Here is a 24,140-nt window from a genome sequence, read left to right as displayed (position 1 = left end):
TCAGGTGGTCCCAGATAACCCAACCTAATGCCCAGATTAATTCCAGAGGTCTCATCCAGCCTACACTTTCCTTCAACCCTCTGCTTTTCCCAAGCCTGTGACCTTCATCCCCCAAAGGCCAGCCTGAGATACTCAGCAAACTCAGAACTGCAAGATCAGTGGACAGATTGATTATTCCTTGTGGGATGTGGCTGGTTCCTCCAAACACATGGAAAAAGGTTTGTATTTTTTTTTCCCTCTGCACCTGTCCTGTCAATGCTACATCCATAAAGAAGCTACACTGCCACAGGAAATATTATGTCAAGTACAACCCCAGATATCTCTGACTTGAGGATGAGGAATTTTTCTTAAACGGCAAAAAAAAACCTCCCTAAGTGAAATATTTAAGACATTCATTTATTAAAATCAGCCAACTATACCACACAAAGCTGGTTTCCTTCTGTCAGGAAAATTGAAGGCCATAAATTTAGCTATAAAGTCACCCTCGGATTTTTCATGATCTATATAATTGTACAAATAAAAAATGACAAGCAACAAAAGAGAGCATCTGACAGGAAACTGTTTAAATGGCATCCCAGTGAGCATTTCAATCTTTACAGTAGCACTGGAGTCAAACATGAGAAAAAATGATTATGCAGTAATTGGATGAAGCCAAAACACAGTTCACAACCTCTCCACACACCATCCAGCACAAAACAAATCAAAGCAATGAAGCTGATGCCATTTCCCTTGCTTAAGTCTCTCCACGCAGATTTTCATTTACTCTGCCTACAGATTTATTAAGAGCTGCTTCTCCATAGCAGCTCACAAGAAAAGTATGGGAAAGGATAAGGTTTTTCATCTAAGAAAGAAAACTGCCAATAGAAAGGGAAAAAAAGCAAACAACACATGTCAAGTTTTATTGCAAAATTCACAAGGGCATATCCTGAACTGACAGAAATCTCACAGTGGGAAGGAGCTCCACTGGCTTAGTCCAAACCCTACCTGGCCTAACTAGTCTTAAACTCAATCCATGAGCAAAGTTTCAAGGGAAGCAATGTCAGATGAATGATATCAGGAAACTTTCTTTCACTCCACTTGTCTTTCAAAAGTTGAAGTTATCAGGAAAAGATGGTGTGTGTGTGTATTCAAGGGCTGCCCTCAGCAGTCCAAATCAAATAGAATAAAAATGCTCCATTACTATTTCAGATTTTGCAGTGCCTGTAGAGCAAGAAGCAGCACAGACAGTGCTGGATTGCTTTTTTTCCCCTCTTCAAAATCCATAAAATGGTAAGGAAAATCAGAATTATAATAGAGTAGAGATGATAAATCCTTTCAGGTTATACTTTTGCCACATTATCAGGCTTCCTTTATGTCCAATTTATCTCGGGAGCAAACTCCTTGTGTGAGTCACGGTGACAATTTAAGACATCTGTCTTTGCTCCTGTGCCATAACCAAAGGTTTCATTTGCTACATGCAAATCTCTCCTTCAATAACCACTTCAAACCCACAGATGAAAACTCCACAGCCCCTCAGGAGTTGCAGGAAATAAGCAAATCCATAATTATATTATTCCTTAGAAAAATGAGAAATAACACAATTCCTTATGTTTTGTCAAAGAACAGCCAAATTTTCCTTGCTTTAAATGCCTGCAGCTCTCTGCTTACCCTCTGGAAGCTCCTGGTGGAGTGGAATTCACACTGCATCATGTCAAAGAAGATGGGGATCGTGGCCTTCCGCAGCTCCGTTTCTGGGATCAGGGTCATTTCCAGGATAGGCCCCACCATTTCTGGGATGAACTTGATTTTATGCTGACCTTTAGGAGAAAAGATGCATTTCAGAGTGAACAACCCTTGGCATTGGTAGAAGATGTAAAAGCTGTATTAATATGCTTATGGCGCATAACAAAGCCTGTTTTAATACCTGGCTCGACTGAAATATTTATTATTTTTATTTATTTATTGATGATGATGATTACCACATTTACAATTATTATTAATAACAATTTTATTATCATTAAATTATTATTATTATTTAATTAATAATAATGATTACCACAGGAGAGGAGGTATTGTCTAACAGCAAACCAAGAGGAGTTGTTGAAGCAGTCGTCAAGCTGGGACTCGCCACATTTCCCACTCCATATTTTCACACCCAAATTTCCAGGTTTTATTTTAGAACACAATGTGTGGCTGGCAGGGAGGAAGGCTAAAAGGCACATCACTTGTATTAACTTATTTAGACTCCTGTGTGAACAAAATGTTCTCGGTGTCAGTCTATCAAAGTGTCACCACGAGTGCAGCCTAACAGAGCCTCGAGACATGAAAGCACAGCTCAGCCAGCCCACAATATGTCTCCTTTCCTCAGAGCTGAGCTGCCTGCAAAACCTGACTGCAGACTGAGCTTCCCAAGAGAAAGCTGCTCCTCCTCCCATCCCTGCTCTGCTCCATACAGGGAAGGCAAATTAAAGCTTAGCAGGAGTGTGGCACTTCATAAATATTGGAAAAAAAGCAGGTTACTGTTTGTATTATTGGCTAAATGGATGCAGAGTGTGTGTGCTGCGAATTATCTGGTGGGTAAGTCCATGGAAAAATCATCAGGATGGTTGGAGTTGGGAGTGACATTAAAGTTCATCCAATTCCCACCTTCAACTATCCCAGGTGGCTCCAGGCTGGCCCTGGGCACTGCCAGGGATCTAGGGGCAGCCACAGCTGCTCTGGGCACCTGTGCTGGTGTTTCATCACCTCCTGTACCACGGTGCTGGAGCAGCACAGCCCTCAGAGCTCCAGGCAGAAGTTTAGGAAACACAAAGACATTTCTCCATCAGCAACAGGCTGGGATCCACTGGGAGCTCAGGACAGACCTGGAGATGTTCCTCACAAATGCCCTCTTAGGGATGTTTACAGCCAGGTTCAAACACTGTTTCTATACCCAATATCACGCTTCAGACCAGATTCTTTGGATTCCAGTCCTCAGTCTCCTCCAGCCCTCAAACTCTTTGCTTCCCACTGCAGTAACCAGTGGTACAGGACAGCAACAGATTTCAATTCATTTTTATTCCACTGCACTACACCACTGTGACAGTAACCAGTGAAGTCTTTAATTGGTAGTTTCACTTTGACCAGAACTAACATAAATCTCAACAAATGTAATCAAGAAAAATCCTTTACCACCAAAACACACTCCTTTTTTTAGCAGATATAATTTAAGTCCCTTGATTTGGCAAACTCCTGGATCCTATTAGCATTAGCAATAGGATCAGGGTAAATTAATACTCAAGGAAAATGGTGACTCTGGGTGCTGCTGCGGTTGTGGGGCTGCTCAGGAATATCAAGTGAGAGGCCCAAAGCTTTTTCCCTCAGTCTCCTACAAGGATGATTACACTGGACCTCTCAGGTGACAGATTTCTTGTGTTATGCCTGAGGAGTGTCAGAGCCCACGCTGCAGAAAACAAATAACGGAGACAAAGCTGTTCATCACGCGCCGCCTGAGCTGCGAGTTCTCCCTGTGCCACAGAGGGATCTTCCATTGCCTCAAGCACAGGAATTCCCTCAGAAGAGGAGTATCTTTGGAACTTGCGATGTGAAAAATCCACACAAGATTAGAATCTTCGATGAGAGGATGATCTGTTGGCAGCTCTCTGGGAGAAACCCCTGAAGCAGGAGCCCTGGGTGATGTCTGTCCCACCATGGGTGGTGACACTGCTGTGACAATGTGATCCTGGGAGATGCTGGGCCACCAAAGAAAGCACTGGGAGCAAAGCAGGAAGGAAAACAACCCTTCCCTGGCCCCTCAGGGCATCCATCCCCCTGTCTGATAAACAACCCAGCAAGGAATTCACCTTTTTCTTCCCCACAGGGATGTGGGAACTCCCACGCAGAGACTCCAAAAGTGACAAGTCTGGGAGAAAATCGAGGAGTCTCTTCTGAAAACCAACTCCTGCAGCTGCTTTAGGAACCATATGCAAAAAAAGCCCCCTCTGAACATGCAAAACCTTCCCCTTGCAGCACCTTGTGCCTGGCCATGGGACGTGCTCACGCAGCAGGAAGGGACCTCACCACAAACCAAGCCCAAGGTGCTCTCCTTGCTGGACAAAGTGTGATTCCCATTTTCCAAATTCTTCCCATTTCAGTCTGGGCCACAAAAACCTGTGAGTAATTTGCCAGCAGCCTCCCCTGTGCCCCGGGCCGGCTGGGAACGCGGCTGACTAATCCAGAGAGGGTTATGTGCAATGACTTTATTTATGTAACACCCAAAGTTCAGGGCTATTTTTAACCCTGCCCTTCCCTCCCAGCACAGCAAGGGCCCTGTCAAGACACCTTTGGTGACGTCAAGCGCTGGGAAGGGACGGTGGCACTCGCTGGTGACACCAGTGACCATTCATTCCCCTTCACCTGGAGGAGTTTCTCTTCTCCATCTCCCCCCAGCTGGCTTGGACGTCACCAACACCTCCGAGCTGCCTTTCCCTGGCCACCTTTCCCACCAGGATGTCACCTGAAATGTCACATTATTCCTCTGCCACGCAACTGTGGGTGCACCAACCATCAGATCAAGCACTGCCCCCCGGGCAGGACCTCATTGCATCACAAAACCCATTCCAGTGCGTGGTTTTCCAGTTCCTGCATCTCCAAGACAGGCCACGGCCTGTTTGATGCTGTTTTGATGCTTTAATGTCTCAGCAAGGTTTAAGAAGCCCCAGTTTCAACAAAACACTGACTCAAAGTAACACATTTTAAAGTTCAGGTTGTGGTATGGAAGGAAAAAAGCCTCTGAAGTGCTGTTCTACACTATAAATGTTCTTTTTTTTTTTTTTCCCTGCTCCTAAAAATAGGAAAGTGTGATTATTGAGGCCTCCCCTGCATCAGAAACAGAAAGCCAACTGAAAACTTTAAGAATTCTTATTTTGCTATTTAATTTCAGAAAAAAAATATATACTTTTAAATGCACATTATAGCTGGAGGACTGCCTTGCTCCCAGCTGGGAAATTTTAACTCAGCAGGCATCATGTGTTAATCATGGTATTTAGAAACAAAACCTGGTAAGACAAAACATTCATTTTTGAGGCTTTTCTATACCCTTTAATCCATAAATCAAAAAGTCAGGCTTGGTTTGATTTCATCACATCTCATGCACAATAGCACAGAGATAAAAAAACCTGTGCTCAAGAACTCCAGAATTCCAGCTTTTCACTTCTGATTTGGTTTCTGAACATACACATGAATAATCTGATTAATGCAGTGAAGCTTCCAAGATAAAACTGTCAGGCACCCCCCAATCAATTCCCATGCAGCAAAGAGCTGGAATTCCTTCTTAATTGATGCTGTGACAGGGATGAGATTGGTGAGGGGCCAGAATGAAACATGATCCACGAGTTTAACATGGACTCTCTGTGTGACAAAGAAGATGAGGAAAATCAAGGTGCTGCTCAGGAGGAGCACAAAAGCTGCCTTGGACTGGGATCCTGCCTCACATTTACCCTTCCCAGCTTTTCTTGGGAAGAGCAGCAATTTCCTCACTCCCTCCACATGTGGGATTTTGGCATTAATGATCCCACTAATGGATCTTAGAGAATAACAGATATTTGAGTTTGAGGAGGTCACAGAGGCATCTTACCTGGATAATCTCCATTTATAAAAAATCCATTAAAAATAAAAGGCTTTCATGACAGCACAGAAAGAAATATTGAAGAAAACACTACCCCTTGTGCCAATCGATTCCCAAAACTGCAGGGGAAATTATTATCCTTGTTAATGGTGAGAAACTGAACCCTGGAGCAACTAAATAACCTGTAAAGAGCAGCCAGTGACAGCAGCAGTAGTGAAAGGCACAAGGCACTCCACAAAGCCCAGCCTGGATAAAACAACCTCAGTTAACACCAGCTGGATGGAAAAGTCTGTGTCAAACTTTCTACGTTCCAACCACTAAATTCTGGGAAAAGTTTAAGAATCCAAAGAGGCCAGAAATATTAGTGAGGAGAAAAGGTGGATGAAGGAGCTGGGAAGGGGCTCAGCCTGGAGCAAAGGGGGATCAGGGGGACCTTGTGGCTCTCACAGCTCCTGCCAGGAGGGGACAGCCGGGGGGTCGGGCTCTGCTCCAGGAACAGGGACAGGAGCAGAGGGAACGGCCTCAGGCTGGGCTCAGGGTGGATATTTGGGAAAATTCCTTCATGGAAAGGTTTGTCCAGCCCTGGCCCAGCTGCCCAGGGAGGTTTGGAGTCCCCATCCCAGGAGGGATTTAAAATCCATGTGGAGGTGGCACTTGGGGACACAGGGCAGGGGTGGCCTTGGCAGTGCTGGGCTGGACTTGACTTTTCAGAGAATTCACAGAATTCCCAGGATGACCAGGTTGGAAGAGACCCTCAAGATCACCGAGTCCAACTCAACCACTCAACTCCACCCTGGCACCCAGTGCCACATCCAGGCTTTGTTAAACACATCCAGGGATGGTTTAACCTCCCTGGGCAGCCATTCCAGAACTTTATCACCCTTCCTGTAAAAAGCTTTTTCTTAATATCCAACCTGTATTTCCCTTGGTGCAGCTGAGGCTGTGTGCTCTGGTTCTGTCAGTTCCTGGAGAAAGAGCCCAGCCCCAGCTGGGCACAGCCACCTTCCAGGAGCTGTGGGGAGTGATGGGGTCACCCCTGTATTGTAAATGCAGTGAACTTGGTGGGAGAAATGCTGATGTCTGACTCCAGTTCAGAAGGCTGAATGATTTCTTTACTATACCTATACTATAATATATTAATATACTATTTAAAGGAGATACTAAACTCCATACCTACTTGTTCTAACTCCCATATCTAACTCACAACTCGTGACCCTCTCTGAGCCCAGCCCCAGGTGGGTTGGATTGGCCATCAGGCTCAAACAATCCTCACCAGAATCCAACCAAGCACTCACCCCAGGGAAACAATTCTCCAAACACATTCCACATAGGAAAAACAAGGAGCAGAAACAGAAATTGTTTTCTCTTTCATTTCTCTCTGTGCTCCTCTATGAAAAATCCTGAGAGAGGGAAGGATGTATCTGCCACAGCCCTGAGCTTCTTTTCTCCAGGCTGAGCACCCCCAGCTCCCTCAGGGGTTCCTCACAGGGTTTGTGTTCCCAGCCCCTCTCCAGCCTTGCTGCCTCCTCTGGACACATCCCAAGGTCCTTCCCAAACTCAGGGGGCAGATCTGGGCACAGCTCGAGGTGTGCCCTCAAACCTTACCAATTACCAACCTTTCCAACCTTACCAATTACCAACCTTTCCAACCTTACCAATTCCACGACTCCACAATTGTGGTCCTGGAACAGAGATGGATTTGGCTAATTACTCACCCAGAGGCTGCCACAGCCCACGCTGGCTGATGCAGCAGCAGGCACGACACTGATTTTATTACCTGCCTGTCAAGCCACATCTCAGCTGTGCCCTAAGCTCTAATCTGTTCTCCAGACACTTAATTCACCCAAGATGCTTCTAATAAAAAGTGAACTCAGCTGCTCTCTGAAGCCTTTTCTCATCATTCCAGTAGATAGGATGCAAATTCTGTGATATCAAATACTTATGAACCCTTGGCACTCTCTTCTCTTAGAAATGCTGGGGTTTTTCAACTCCCAGCAACAACAGCTCAGGCAGAGATAGAAGTGAAGTGGCAAACGCTTTATTTCTGATCATTTAAGGAAGTTTTGATAAAACTCAGAAGAGCTGAAGTGTCTGTGCTGTTAAGCTCAGGATAATGAAATCTGGCAGACGAGTACACTGAGGTCACAGTAAATACTCAGTTTCTCATGAAATTCAATCTCTGTACAGGCAAATTATACCCAGGGAGCAGCCCAGGCTGGAGAGAGGCAGAGCTGCCTCATTTACCTATGGGCTCCAGGGAGCTCCAACTCCCCAGGCTTTCCTCAGTCACTGATGCTGCCAGACAAGGCTGAAAAGCAGAGTTTAAGCAGAACTTCCAGGCTGAGGTACTGAGAACATTGGACACATCCATTTTGCTACAGCTCCAGGTACTGTGTCCTCAAGTGAGTAAATATAAATACATGTGTATATAGATACTTTTAAGGGGAAAAAGGCCCCATTGAATGGGTATCACCATAACAATGGCTTTGTGTTCAGAAGAAGCTGAAACTCATAAAAAACATGAGACACATAAATATTAAAATGCATGATGTACCTTCCCAGATTGTGAATTAAATGTGCAGAGGTGACTTGATTTCTTAAATCACCTGATTTTTAAAAGCTCTCTGCAGGCATACTTTTGTTTCAAGAGGAAGTAAATTCATTTTGAGAATCATGGAATGGTTGAAAGGGACATCAAAGAACCATCTCATTCCATGGGCACTTTCCATAGAGTGATTCCTCCAAGTCCCATCCAACCTGGCATTGAATTTTTCCAGGAATATCCCTCTAAAATTGTTTCTTGGGAACACTGAAGGACACATGCTTAGGATACTTACCCAGGTTGTACCACATGTCCCTGATCTCAAACCCAATCTGCCTTCTCATGTCCCCGTACCTTGAAAAGGGAAACAAAACCAACATTAAAACAAAATAAACCTAAGACCTACAAGCAGATAAATCTCATTTGCAAATCAGCCTTCAAAAAGGGAAGAGGCTCCAGAACAGGTTCTCAAATTGGTCTTACACTACTGAGATTGGCTACCCCCATCAGCTCAGCAATGCTTCTGTCAGCACTAAAATTTGGGGAAAAAGGGTTTCCAGGCTCAACAATTCCAACATTCCATGGTCCCAGGCAGAGCTGGGAGCCCACCCACCCTAAAGCTGGTGGCACCAACACCTCCCACGTCCCATCAGGGTTGTTTTCCACTGCCCTCCTCTCACAGGAAAGCTTTAATGAGGGGGAATCATCCCAGTGCCTTCATTAAAAATGGGATCAGAACCCTGATGATCCCCAAGGATGCGTTTGAACATGGAATATTTGCAAATTAAAGATCATTACTTAAGTATCAGGATGAGCCAAACTGTAATATCTGGCAACTTGTAGGATTTCTGGGGGATAACAGTGAGACACCCAGTGATTAATATGGATTAAAGAGAATCTTCTGCGTCATTAAGAATCTGCTATTATCTAATGCTTAAATGCAATGTTTAGCAAAACCTACAAATTACAATAATTAAATTTTAATTATTAAATATTTGATGTTTTAATTGAAATATGTACTTAAAAAGATGGGTGAGTGTGATATTGAATTAACTGATTAATTATATCCCTTTTGACACAGAGGTTCCTTCACACAGCAATGGAATTGCCTCCAGACCATGCATTTATTGAATCTCAAATGTATTGTCTTGATTCCTGCCTCCAAAACCTGATTAAACTGAAAATAACAATTTGCAAATTCATTATAAAGAAAGATTTACAATTTTGCAAACTTTATTAAGCAACCACTTCAAATTACTTCATCTATTTAGTTATATTAGCAGTGAGAAATGCCTGTTGATTCCTTGAATTCCTTCAGTGAGATAAACTGCTCTGTTTATTATAAAAATCACTCCAAGAAAATGTGTGCCTGTGGTTGCCATCCTGACAAGCAGGAATTATCAGTCCACAAACGTATTTGACAGTAATTTCCAGCTCAGCTTTTGGCTTTTTTCAGGTCAGGAGTTTGAGCTGAACTAAAATGCACTCGTAGGTGCTCATTAACACTGGGCAGAGAGAGCAAAGGGATTCTAAATTTAATTAAATAAAATTTACCTGCAACACCATCTCAATTTCCTAAATAAAATACACCTGCCTTTACAAAACCAACTCAATTTTCATAAATAAAATACACCTGGCTCTGCAACACCAGCTCATTTTCCTTAAGAAACCTTTATCCATAATGTTATTTATGGTATTTATAGCACAAGCCCCAAACCCTGAGCTCTGCTTGACACCACTTTTCCACTGAACTTGTAAATATTCCTGTTTCATCAAGGAAGCCCCACGAGTCCCAGGTAGAGCAGATCCTAAAGTGCTTTAAAATTCTCTTTCAAGGCTCAGGTAGAGCACAGCTTCCAAAGGAAACGCCTCAAAACTCAGGTGGAGTTTGCAGGGCAAAACTTGGCTCCCATAAAAAGGGATGGAACGTGGAGCCCCTCCTGAATTTTCTGGTCAAAACCCAAAAGCCACACAAGCAAAAAACCTTTAAAACCAAGTCACTGCAGCAGTGATGAACTGTCCCTGCTCCCCCTGGGATTTCTTTTATCATAATAACAGACTGAAATGCCTGGATTGGGAATGTGAAGGGATACAAAATGCATTTTCTTTCTCTACATAGACACATTTTATTTGTGCTTGCTCAGGGAATCACAGCTTGGAAATTCTCCATTTTTGTGACCTCACTGGTTTTGGGAACACCTGGCTTTTCCAGCTGCTCTTCCCAAACAGAAAAAGAATCCACACACTGTGCCTGAAATCACAACACTGGCTCTTTTCAGAGCTTGGTGTTCAGTTAAGTAACAATAAGGTCACTACTGTGGAGCCCCAATAAAAAACAGGAGAAATACCAACAGCACAAGGGGAAAACGACCTCAAGTTGTGCCAGGGGTGGTTAAATGGAAAGTTGGGAAAAATTCCTCACTCAGAGGGTGGTCAGACATTGGACTTGGCTGTTCAGGTAGAGTTTCCCATCCCTGGAGGGATTTAAAAGCTGCAAAGATGAGGCACTTGGGACAGAGGTGGCCCTGACTCCATGATCTTAGAGGTCCTTTCCACCCTGAATCACTTTTGTTTAAACAGGATCTTCATGCTCCACTCTCATTTCCAGGTTTTTTCCCACTTTTGACAGCTTTCCTTGGCTGTGGGATTCTGACTGGCAGCGGGGTGGCTGGAGGCAGGGAATGTGATCCCACAGAGGGAGGGAATGGCTGCACCTCTCCCAACCCATCCTTCAGGGACAGCCCAGTGCAAAAGGCTGGAGCCACCAAAATTCCCTCTCAGCAAAGGGATGAACAACAAAGAGCAGACATAAAATGAGATTAGAAGAAGTACAGAGCTGAAGTGCTTTCAAAATGCAGTTTTACAACATGTTAACATGAAAATCTTGACTTTCTGAGCAGCCTGCAGCAGCAAACACTGAATTCATCCCTAATGAATGTGAAATTCAGATCTCCATGCCAGGGCAGAAACACACACAACACTTGATTCATGTTTTTCAACCCAACCTTTCATTATCTCCTGATTGCATCTCAATTTGAATAGATTTAGCAAAGAAATTAAAGTGAAATGATGGCAGTAGACCTCGAGTTCTAGGCCATGATTTAGATGACGAGCAGGACTTACTTGTTAAGGATTTTTGCTCTTTTAGCACTTGAAAAATTCTCCAGTTGCAAAGATTCTTGCGTGAGAAAAGCAACAGCCAGGTGGAAATAGTTGTTCCAGAGCTGAAAGCCCCCAAAATGACAAGAAGAGATTCCATAAATTCTCTGAAATGTTTCTCTGCACACCTACAAAACAACTTAAAAGTCTCTGAATTATACACATAAATATTTAAAGGAGAGAAGAACAGACACCACAGAGATGGTGTTTCTTGATAAATTCTTAATACAGCTCCTCGTTGCCTTTATGTTTCCAACAAATACTTCCCAGCTACAAATCCCAATTCTTTGTGTTTGATGATTCAGGCAGAATCCCAACCCAAACCCTGCTGTGATTCTGTGATTCTGTGACAAGACCCACAAGTCAGGAATGGATCACAAAACCTGCTGAGCCTGGAATGATTTAACTGGGATAACTGGGGTTAACAACCATGAATGAGCCATGAATAAACCCACCAAAACTACACAGGGCAGAAATTGATTGCATTCATGTCATTTATTCCACTAAAACTGGGAGTTTTTTCTTACCTGTAGCTCAAAGTTAGCTTGATCAAGGAATTTTTTGTTTAGCATATCTGCATACTGATTAATTGCTCGCAGGAAGACTCTGAAAGATCAAGAGAAAATTACATAATTACACACTTCTGGGGTACCTTTGTATATTTGGCATCCCAATTAGACACAAAATCTGAGTCTGTCTGGAAAGTGAAATTTGAGGCTGATACTTGAAAAGCAGTGTGATCTCACCACTGGTAAGTGTACAGAATTCTATGCAGATGTTCTCCAAATTAATCAAGTAAATTAGCATACGCAGAAACAGAGGGAGTGTTTGGGATAAAATCACTTGTCTTTAAAATATCTTTTCATAATCAAGAGATCATTAAAAATTCAGTTTATTAGCACTATATAGACATACATTTTTAAAGTTACAGTGTTGTGTCTAAGCCAGACCTGCAACTGGTTGTATTTTAACTTTAAGGCCAAGAAAAACACGTTTTTAAACACATGAGGCAAGAAAAAACTTCACTTATGGCACAACAGAAATGCTGGTGAAGGACAGTCTTTAAAACAATGTTCACTGCTCTAGTTCCCAAATGCTAATTCAGTACCCACTGTAGTTTATGGAGGTTCTAAAACACCTCTTAAATTGCAAAAGGGCTTGGCCTGACAGCCTTGAAAGAGAAACCAAACGGCACAGGAGAAGTAGGGCACTACATATTCATGGTGCTGCAAAATAAACTGATTATTCCTTGGTAGCCTGATCTCCATTTTCAAAACAAACATGAGATTCCCCCTGCAAACTTCGAATTTATGCTGTGCAGCTGCCAGCTAATGCCCAGACAGACGAGCTGCTCTTTGGAGCAGCCTGGGGGAGAGATTTGTGTCTCCTCAGAGTCCCCAAAAATGATGAAAACCCCTCCTGACACGTTCTGGGTTTGTTTTTTCCCCATCCCAAAACCAATCTTGAAAAAAAAGTTCACTACTGCAAATAAAAAAAATGTGATTCTCCTTCAGGCTGGCAAAAAAAACCCAAAAAAGGCAGAATTATTTAAAACAAACCAGCTAGAAAGGGTTTGTACTGAATTTAAGATACTTAGTAATTTCTCCTGAAAAGAAAAATTAATCTTTAGCTGAAAGTTTGCTATCCTAGAGAAAAGAAGCCTCCAGATTACCCAACATGATGGAAATAGACATTATTTATAAATATTTATATAAGGGCAATATGTTGCCAAGCAATTATTTATGAACATATTGATATATTTTTATACATATATCAATATGTACAAACATTCAAAATATATCAATATGTACATAAATTCATCAGGATGCTAAAAGAGTTTATTTATTTATATATCAAAATAAATCAATAAAGGGAAAAATTTGGGCTATATCTGTCATAGAAGGTCAGTTCATCCCCATGGCAGAATTAGGGAGGAGAAAGAAAGGATCTAAATGGGAAAATTAAAATTAAATTTAGAGAGGGAAATAGAAAAATAATTAAAATCTGAAAATATTTTAAAGATATAAGCAAATACACATAAAAATCAAGTACATACATATACACAGGTGTGTTTTATAGTATTATTCTTTATAATGAAGATGATGAAGTTATCTCCGGATTTGCACCCAGCACAGCCAAGGAGGAATTTCAGCACTTCAGTTCATTGTCAGTGTCTTTGTCAGGGTTTTGTGCAAGCACTTCATTAAGAGATTTTATAAATGAGCTGAATCCAGCACCCAAATGAACACCCTGCACTGCTCTAGAATCTCTGGATTTGAGATCTGAGATTCAATTACAGAGCTGCAGCACAAACTGAGACTGAAAGTGAGGTGATCTCTGTGATCAGACACTCACCACTTTTAGCCTCTCCTTAGCCCTGCTCTGTGCTTCTGAAAGCTGATAATAACAAGGAGATCTGTGAATCTTCCCCCAAAATTCACAACTGGACGTGGTGCAGGGGCCAGCCCAGGCTGCTTCCTCATGGACATAAAACTGGTTCCAACTCAGGCAGGATTTGCCTCCAGCTTAATGATGCTGCCTTGAGACATCACTGGAATGAATTCAACCTGCTCCATCTAATTAAGCCTCGGCACAATCTCATTACTTCATATACCATTATTTTTCTTTAAATTCTAACTCTCATTTTTCCCTTACATTAATTCCAGGGGATACCAACAAACAGGAAATAATACAAATTCTGATGTATTTGCCACTGGAAAAAGAGCAGAGCACAGAGCATGTATTCAACTGAGCTGGAATTAAACAACCCCTGTTAGGAAGCCAGGAAATTCCTCCCATTTTCCATAAAGGAACATCCCAAAGAAGAGATGGAGAGACTTAATGTTGATTTTTGAATTATTGAAATCCCAATTTATTTTTGATTTTATCAATCTTTCTGTAACTGGATAAAACACTTCCTACATAGGTCAGTGGAGAAATCCCAGTGACAGTCAACAGAATGCCATCATCATCATCATCATCATTATTATAATTACTTCTACTACTACTACCCCTACTCCCACTACTACAATTGTTATTACAGTCTATCTTCATTTGCAAATCAAATGTCATGGCAAGCCTCACAGCACTTTGCAGGGTATTTCAGCACCTCCAGTGCCAAGAGCAAAATTAAGATGTGTTTTATCTAATGAAGTTAATTTTAAAAATACATTTATTCGAATACTGGCAAGAAGAAGTAGCAAGTTGCAAGATCACTACTCTAAAGAGAGAATTTCCACAGTAAAAAATCATGCTGGATGAATTCTTGGCTGTAACCTGGGCAATGCTTTGTTATCACCTGGGAAGTTGCTGCAACTCATGAATATAAAAACGGTTCAGGTTTATACCCAAATAAAAATTGAAAGAGGAAGCTGAAATATTTTATCATTCCAGCTGTTAGTTAAATCCTCCTCCTCCAAAGCAGGTCCTGACAATTTTCAGTAACTTCACTGTCAAAAGTTGGATAAAACAGAAAATGAAGCAAGAAGTGGCTCTTCAGAATAAGTAGAATTAACCCAAACACAACAGTTCTGTACTTAAGAAGAAAGGAATTGGCTGCTGAACACTCTCAAGGATAAAAGGTGGACTTGGACATCACTTGGCCAAAGGATAAATAATCAAAACTCTCAGCTGGAGAGCATCCCTTGCAGCTCCAGCTCTTATCTCGCTGTAATTAATAACCAAGATTGGCTCCCAGTTGTGTGTGAATAAAAAGAAGTGCTCCTCTTGCAATTCAGTTTCAATGAACAAAAGAATTTATTATCCATGTCAGGAAGAGCCACAGAAGTTAAACTTTGAAAAAGGGAGAAGTTCAGAGCCTGGAACACAACACAATGGACTCTGCTGCCATGTAAGACAAAAAAACTAATCCAAATGTATTGGGAAAGATTTGTGAGACAAAAGACTTTATCAACCCAATTAAAAGCAGGAAATTAACATTTTCTATGATGTGATTGGAATAGAAGGAATATGATTACAGAAGGAAGTCACTTCAGGAAATGTGGAAGAAAAAAGGGCATAAAAATCCACTAAAGAACAAAATCAACAGCCTGGGCAGAGGAGGTTTTTGTGTGAGCTCTGGGGAAAGAGGGATGGGGATGCCTCCAAAGGTATCCAGAAATTTCTCTTGTCTCTTCTGCTGTAGTTTGACCCTCTGAGGCAGGGACTGTCCTCTTACTCTTTAGAGACCTACCCCAGAGCAAAATCAGAATCATTTTGATTGGAAGGGACCTTAAATTCCATCAATTCCCACCCCTGCCATGGCAGGGACACCTTCCCCTGTCCCAGGTGCTCCATCCAGGGACAGCCCCAGCTGCTCTGGGCACCTGTGCCAGGGGCTGACACCCTCACAGGGAACAATTCCTTCCCAATATCTCATCTAAATCCACCCACTTTCATCTTGAAGCCATTTCCCCTTTCTCCTCCCCATCCAGGCCCTTGTTCCAAGTCTCTCTCCACTCTCTTGGAGGCCCCAAGGGAGGCTTTATGGTGTCCCCAAAACCTTTTCTCTGTCACCAGGATTTTTTGGCATTTGATGCCTGTTTATGCATTTCCTGATCAGACCTGTATCAGCTCTCCATGATCCAGCAGGAACAGTGAATTGCTCACCACCTTTGGAACATGACATAAAGGTATAGCTGGGAGCTCTGAGAGAAGCCAGGGAAAAGGAGATGGAGGAAACCATGCCAGAGGTCTACATTAGGAAATACAAGCCATAAAAAGCAAAAATTCTCAAAAAACCAAACCAAAAATCCAAATCTCAGTGACCTGCTTGGATCCATTCACCTTGTCCTGCCTTAGGCAGTTCTCATTTCTCCAGTAACTTCTCTCCTTTATAGCTCTCACTCCAGAGTTCATCCATCCAGGAATGTGCTGCTGGTTCCTGAACTGACTTCAATTTCAGCTCCTGACTCCCGGGAATGTTTCCTGTTATTGATTATTAGTCCCTTCCACTGGGCCCAGAGGTGCTTAATTGGTTTGTGGATGCAGAGATTGCTTCAGCAAACAGAGCAAAAATTAATGGTTGGATTCTGTAGTTTTCCAAAAGGTCCTTTTTTCCCTCCAAACAACCTCACTGCCTCCAGGAGGTGGGAACATACATCAAACCCTGACTTCCAGTGGCAATTGTAAATGAAGGAGGGACAGAGGGATTCAATTTATAAATGGAACAGGAGTTACTGTGCCAAACAACTAATTTTTTTTAGCCCTTTCTCAGGTTCAGTCGCCTTTTATTCTGCCCTTCTCCCTCCTAATTAGTCAAGTGACCTGATCTGTTCATGTTTAAAAACATTCTGTGCCCCGTTTTCTCTCACTCAGTTCTGACATTGTTGGAAAGTACTTGCAGGAGCTGAGGAAAGCTGGGTACAGTACCCATCCAACTGCCTCTGCAGAAACACTGCTCTGGAGGAATAATCCAAAGAGAAATATTTAAAAAGTGGAAATATTTTTACAGCCTATGCCATTTGGCACATTATTTAGTTAGCTCCAGTACCCAAGGACTTGGATTTATACTGTGAGTGTTTATGCAAAATATTTCTGACAGAAAAAAGAAATAATACAAACTAGGAATGTCCTCCCCACTATTTTTCCTTAAGCAAACATCATAAAAAAGAAAGAAAAAGAAGGAGAAAGTGACTTCCTTAATGGCAGAATGATTACCTAAACAAGAATACACAGACACAGATTAAAATAATTTCGGCTTAGGTGATAATTTGATAAAAGAGAAGGAATTTGGAGTGAGGTTCTAAAAAGCACTATTATGATGTTATTTCAGTTAATTTAGATGGAAAGATAATGAATGCTTTATTGCAGCTGATCAGCCTTCCTGCACATCATCATGCTCCCCGTGCCTGAGCTCTGCTTCTCTGGGAGAAAATTCCGTGTGTTTATGGGAGCCAGAGTTCTCTTCTCTTGTCAGGCTGAGTGAGAAACAACAGCCCCAGACCTGGAAATCCCAGAGCAGGACCCAAAGCCCAGCAAAGGTTTAGGAAGGCAAAAACATCCCAGCAGAGCCTTCTCCGAGCACCCCTCACCTCAAACCCCTTCATCCCTCTTGCAAAGCAGTGTTTTAAACAGCTTTTTTCTTACTCATCAATTAAAAAAAGAAATTTCCCCCGGTATTCAACCTAAATCTCTGCTGGTGCCATCTGAGGCCGTTCCCTCTGCTCCTGTCCCTGTTCCTGGAGCAGAGCCCGACCCCCCGGCTGTCCCCTCCTGTCAGGAGCTGTGAGAGCCACAAGGTCCCCCTGATCCCCCTTTGCTCCAGGCTGAGCCCCCTCAGCTCCCTCAGGAGTTCCCAGCCCCTTCCCAAATCCCTCAGGAGTTCCCAGCCCCTTCCCAAATCCCTCAGGAGTTCCCAGCCCCTTCCCAAATCCCTCAGGAGTTCCCAGCCCCTTCCCAGCTCCCTCAGGAGTTCCCAGCCCCTTCCCAAATCCCTCAGGAGTTCCCAGCCCCTTCCCAGCTCCCTCAGGAGTTCCCAGCCCCTTCCCAAATCCCTCAGGAGTTCCCAGCCACTTCCCAAATCCCTCAGGAACTCTCCAGCCCCTTCCCAGCTCCGTTCCCTGCCCTGGACATGCTCCAGCTCCTCCATGTCTGGTTGAGAAAGGTCCAAAACTGCCCCCAGAATTTGAGATGCCTTACCATAGGAGACTCAAAGTCATTTTGATGGCTCAGCCTGGAGGTCCCCATTGCATCTCCCCCCAGTTTTCTCCCTTCTCAAATTTTGTCTATTTTCCTCTTCACCTGCCTTCGCACCTCCAGGCCAACCAGCTGCCCACCACAAATTAAGTAACTTAATTTAACACTTCTTTATATTTACACATCCCTGCCCAATCCACTTCTTCCCCTTCAAGAACATTTTCAAAGTGTTTAAAAGATTCATTGCAACATCCTCTAATTCAGCAGGCTAAAGAGCAGTGAAAACTTAAAAAAAAAAATACAAAACCTAAATCCTTGATCATTTGCTGCCTTTTGAATTACAATTCCTGGGCTGAGGATGATAATAGCAGAAAGTAATCCCAAAGAAGACTTGCTACTAAATACCCACATTAGCATAATCTCCTCATAATGCCTGCTCCACAGCAGCACAGGTGCTCCATGTCACTTTATTAACCTATTTTCTAACAAATATTTCAGCCCCAGCTTTAGCACATTACCACTAATCACTGATAGCTCTCCCCTCATTTGTATTCCGGGCCTGGTGCCCTCTAAAACAAAGGGGACAGATGAATGAAAAATAACTGAGTTACAGAACGCTGAAGGACAAAGTGGTGACTCCCAACAACCAGGAGGCACACGGGGTTCTTTTTCCAAGGTGCCTCTGGAGCACAGCTCAGGGCTGTGTCCAGCTGGGGTCTGAGCCTCTCCAAGGGCTGGGATCTGCTTGGATATCCATGGATCTGACTGCCCTCCCCCTCCTCCTGCCTTGACTATGTGTCTGAGGTCTCAGCTGTGGGTTTTGGATGACTTTGAGTGCAGGAAGGAAGAAGCTTTAGCCTTCTGTCCTCTTTCCCAAAGCAACTTTGCCTCCTGGAATTTGAGCTCTGTGCATAGAACCATCCATACTCAACTTCAGCACCTGAAGAATTTTATGGCAGAGCAGTAAAAGCTTGGAAATTATGTTTTCTAATGGAAATGCTAGCAGGTAATTTAATTTAGGAGGTTTTAGCTAAGGCTACAATGCTGGCGGAGTAGCATCTCTTGCAAGTGGACAGCGTTACTACTGCTCTACTCAAAAGTTATTTTTCTAAAGGAGGCAGACTTGCTGAATTCCAAGAGACTTTGTATTGTGGCAGCTGGCAGAAACTCCCAGCAGAGCTTGTAATTTCAAACAAATGTAATTTGTTGGAGTGCTGCTGGAAGGGATCTGTGCCATCAGGTGAGTTATTAAACAAGCATTTCATTGTAGTGCAGTGCTCAATAAAATGCAGAAAGCCTTTGCTAGGAACAGAAATCATCACCCTCCCCTCTGCAAGGATCAGAGAATCCCAGAAGGGTTTGGGTGGGAAGGGACTTCAAAGATCACCCGGTGCCACTCTCACCATGGCAGGGACACCTTCCACTGTGCCAGGCTGCTTAACCTGGCCTTGGGCACTGCCAGAGATGGAGCAGCCACAGCTGCTCTGTGCCAGGGCCTCACCACCCAACTTTTCACCTCACTCCTTGTTTAGACTTGACTTCACAAAGGAATCCAACCACTTTTTGCAGAGGTAAAAATCAATATAGAAGATTTTTTTTTTTTCCTGTAGCACTGCTTTTCATACAAACATTCAGAAAGAGAAATAATTACAAGAGAAGTAATTCATGGAAAGGTAGGGAAAGGACATGACAAGCAAATTTTCCTGCAATGCATGGAAGTTCTGGCTGAATTTGGCGAAATGTTTTGACAGTGCCTCAGGGTTTGCAGCAGGGGAACCTCCCTTGCTCTGTGCTGACAGCATTGGCCTCTGCTCCTTCCCCATTTCCATGGATACTGGAGGTGATTAAGGCCACTTTAGCTACTTATGGATAAATCAATAGAATTGATCTGCTACATTTCAAATTATTTGGCATTCTCATCCATCTTGCCATCAACTGGGAAGACAATTGCACCCGGCTAAACAAATGTCATGATGTTGCTTGGAAAAGAATCTCCCTTTTTTTCCTGTGGGTATTTAATTCATCAAATTCCACTAGAGAATAGCAATGAGGAGAAGGAAAGCAATCTGCAAAGGTTGGGTTAGCGCCTCTTCAGTGCTGGGATCACCTATCAGAAATTCCATTTGCTGAAGTTTCCCCCAAAATGTGAAGCTGATTCTGATGGCAGAAAGTTTTCATGAGAGCTGAATATCCCAATGCCTTAACGTGACTTTTATTTTCTAACCTAAGCAATGACAACCACAGAGGCACTGCCCAGAAGAGCTGAACCTTCACAAAACTGGAGTCCAGCTCCCCAGCAAGCAGAGACTCCCTGGGAAGAGGTTAAAATGTGATTTCTTGTAAGAGATGAGTGGGATAAACCGCAGCAGCTGCTCTGCTGGGCTGTGCCACGGCTGCTGACAGCTTTGTGAAGGGAACTAATGCTGGCAAAGTGAAAAAAAGGTCTTGCTGGAGCTTTCAAAACCTGTGTTTGATCCAAAGGGTGGCTCTCGGGTATTACAGGGACACAACATGTTTTAGGAGGCAGTGGGATGTGTGAAGGAGGGAGCCAAGCTTGCCCCCCGTGCCCGTCGTGCCCACCTCGCCCAGCTGCCAACTTCTGCCCAGGATCCCTGCTCTGCTGCTCCTCCCAGAGCTGCCTCTGCACCCTGCCTGGTACTCTGTGGGGTGGAATAAATGCTTCACAGGGATGCTTCAGTGTGGCACATTTCTCTCCCACTCAAGATTTTTCATAGAGGTGCACAGGGAGAAGTGAAAGAGAAAACCATTTCTATTTCTGCTCCTTGTTTTTCCCATGTGGAATGTGTTTGGAGAATTGTTTCCCTGGGGTGATTGCTTGGTTGGATTCTGGTGAGGATTGTTTGAGCCTGATGGCCAATCCAACCCACCTGGGGCTGGGCTCTCAGAGAGGGGCACGAGTTGTGTTAAGAGTCAGAGAATGTATTATGTAGTTTTAGTATCCTCCTTTTCTATAGTATATTATTGTATTTTAGCATAGTTATAATAAAGAAATCATTCAGCCTTCTGAATTGAGCCAGACATCAGCATTTCTTCCCATTGGGTTTGCCTGCATTTACAATGCTTCAGCCCTACCAGGAACCCCCCAGCAGAGGAGCCCAGCCCCTCGGTGGCTCTGAGCAGATTTTCTGGCTCTGTGCGAAGGGTTAAATCACCCTGCACACCCTACAAACACTCCCAGGGGATACAGCACAAAATTCAGCCTGGCAGGGCACACAGTGCCATTAATAATGTGGGTTTTTCTGTTCTGCAGGGCAGCAGAGGGACATTGCCAGCCCCACAAACAGATCCAATTTGGCCTTTCAGCAGGGAGCACCCCAAGGCGTGGGGGCTGCAGTGCAGCCTCTGGGTGGGCTCCAGGCAGGATTCAGGGCTGCCCTGGACATGCCAATCCTCCCCAGAATTTTCCAGCTGGGGATTAGCTTCTGCCTGGTGAAATCAAAGCCCAAGAGGCAAACACAGTCAGGGTCACAAAAACACAGCCAAGTGTGTCAACGGGACAAAGGCTTGGATTAAAAGTGGTTTCAATCAAACAAGCAATGAAATAGAATTGTGGATGTGAATCCTTGCCTGTCCCTGGATCCCTGGAAGTGCCCAAGGCCAGGTGGACAGAACTTGGAGCACCCTGGGACAGCGAAAGATGTCCCTGCCATGGCAGGGGCTGGATCTGGATGGGCTTTGAAGTCCCTCCCAAACCATTCTGGGGCTCTCTGAAATCAGGTTCTCTGCAATTTCTTTTACACAATACTTTAATTTCTTTTATACAATACTTTTAATTTCACTCCCTCTGTTAATCCCATGAAAGCTCTTGAGGCTACTAAATTATGCTGCGTGGCTAAACAATTGTTACAACTACAGGAAATTCTCTGCCTATTGAAATACAAACAGTGCTTTAGAGCACCACAGGACTAAAATTTGATTTCTGACAGATGAGTTTGAGACAGTGCAATAACCTTCAGGCACAGCTGCCCTTGGATGAATCCTCACCTTCCCAAGGCAAAGCCATGGAAAAGTTTGCTTTACTATAGACACAGCAATAAGAGAATCTCCAAAGTGTGCAAGGAATTTCCTTGGAATTTGGGAATCGGACACCAGCACATTGGAGCACAATCAATCCCACAGTGCACAGGGCGGGATGGCATGCCAAGGAAGTTAATTCCCATGTGGAAAATATTCCTGAGCCTCAGAAGGACAATACAACCAGGCAGTCCCTTCACAAAAATCAGTGCCCCTGGCCTGGTTCTCCTGCACTGGGGCAAAGCAGAGTTTGTACAAGGTCCAAACAGCATTTCTGCACCATTTCTGCTCCTTTTATGTTCTTCCCTGGCCTGAATTACAGTTTGGCTCTCTCCAGATAGAAGATTTATAATGCCAATGGCACTGAAAGCCAGCAGCTTCTCTGGGAGTAGACTGCAATTATTTGATGAGCTCATAGAAGCAAAAAAATACTAAGTGGGGAAAAATTTAGATTAATCCTGATAGGAGATTTTCTCACCCAGAAAACACAACCAAACCAAATGTTCAGGTTGATTTTTTTCACCCAATGCTTGTGTATGGAGTAACATGTAAAGCCATCCTCATTTTATAGGATTGTTTTAGAGAATCCCAGAATGATCTGTGTGACCCTAAAGATCATCCCATTCCATGGGCAGGGACACGATCCACAGCTCCAAACTCACCATTCTAGGACTAAACCAATTCACAATTCCTTCATCCCTTGCTTGAGTGGTGTTTGAGCATCCAGGAGGGACGGGCAGCACTGCCTGGTCACTAAACTCAGGATATCAGCAAAGCAGGGCCTAACAAAGCTGGGAACCAGCTGAGCGGGATGCAGGAACTAACACCAGGATGCAGAGGGATGCTGGCATCCAACGACCCACAAGGGCAAGGAAAAATCTGCTTTTCCAAGGGATATTGATGCTTGTGCAGAGCAGATTTGCCAGAGTTTTCAGCTCCATCTGCAGCAGATATTATGGAAAGCCTGGCAGCAGCCAGGAGTGATCTAGGCCAGCAATGATCAATGGGATCAAAGGTTTATACAAGGTAAAAAGCTCTATTTCCTGGATTTTTTCCAGAGAAATTAAAAGCAGAATGGCACACACAAGTTGTCCAGATTTTAAGTAATTTCATCTTTAGCATCAGCAATATCCCAGCATTGATCCCTGAAAATGGATCCCAAAGGATACTAAAAGTGGCAGCACAAAACCTGGGATATGATTTATGGTGTACCAAAGCTTTACTGTTACAAGAGCCACACAAAAGCCTTCAAAAAGCTTTTGCTTTGGATCACACCCAGGGGCCAAAGAGGTTTGAGAGTCACTGCTGAAGAACTAGGGATTGAAAAATTCAGGAATTAGCCTTTTTTGCCTGATTTTCAGTTAAAACCAGTACTTTCAAAGAAAACATGCAATAAGTGTAATGATTATTACAAAATATTTCAATTTTTTACTTTTTTTCCCTAAAAGCGTCATCTGAGATAAAGATTTTTTTTCTCTGCATATTTTAAGACCTTCTTCCTTTTCTCTAATTTTTTTAGAAATAATTGCCTCTCCCCCTTGATGTTTAGGTTCAGTCATTTAACTTTTACTGGAGAAAATAGCAAAGGGTTAGTGTTTTTTTTTCTATACCTACCTTAATATTAATTTTACTGTATTAAAATTGGAAAATTCTCACTTTATTAATATTTAAGCTAGATGCTCCTTCTACCCCACACATAGCATTTACTGGTGCACATGGGCCTCAAAAACTGTGATTTAGTCCAAGATATAAGAGGAATTAAATGATGACACCACTCCAATGCTGATCCTATAATAAGGAGTGTGTTCACTTATGTCACAGTCACTCACATTTGTAATTCATGACAAAATATAAAATATTTTTATAGATCATATTTTTATTCCCAAGGTATCATCAAATCTTTAAGAGCCAAATGTCACTAAAACGGGAGAAACAGAGATTTGTGCAGAGCCCTCCTATGATTGAATTCTTCACGTGTTGACATTTTCATCAGAAATTCCCTAATTTCCTTCAGGAAAGTTCCCAGCTGGGGCCATAAGCCCTGCTCAGAGCCTCTCACCTCTCATTGAATGAGCAAACAGAATTTTCATAAACAATTCAGGCTACAAGCCCTCATTAAAAATACTCCCATAAAAAACACAACGTTGCAGCCCAGCTACAAATAACTGTGATTTTCTCTGTGCC

General features: G+C 43.1%; 1 protein-coding gene across 2 annotated transcripts in view; it reads right to left on the bottom strand.

The window, feature by feature from the left end:
* The window catches only part of DOCK1 (dedicator of cytokinesis 1), a 268,915-nt gene that overhangs the window by 66,961 nt on the left and 177,814 nt on the right, over nt 1-24,140 (bottom strand). For both annotated transcript variants that reach the window (XM_077784742.2, XM_077784744.2), the window contains exons 30-33: nt 11,813-11,891; nt 11,250-11,350; nt 8,422-8,480; nt 1,648-1,796 (exon numbers count right to left, since the gene is read on the bottom strand). In XM_077784742.2, the coding sequence (XP_077640868.2) occupies nt 1,648-1,796; nt 8,422-8,480; nt 11,250-11,350; nt 11,813-11,891 (388 nt within the window). The remainder of the gene's footprint in view (nt 1-1,647; nt 1,797-8,421; nt 8,481-11,249; nt 11,351-11,812; nt 11,892-24,140) is intronic.

This window comes from Lonchura striata, chromosome 6, assembly GCF_050655825.1.
Source record: "Lonchura striata isolate lonStrDom1 chromosome 6, ASM5065582v1, whole genome shotgun sequence".
Lineage (NCBI taxonomy): Eukaryota > Metazoa > Chordata > Aves > Passeriformes > Estrildidae > Lonchura > Lonchura striata.
This window is presented reverse-complemented; position numbering and strand designations above follow the sequence as displayed.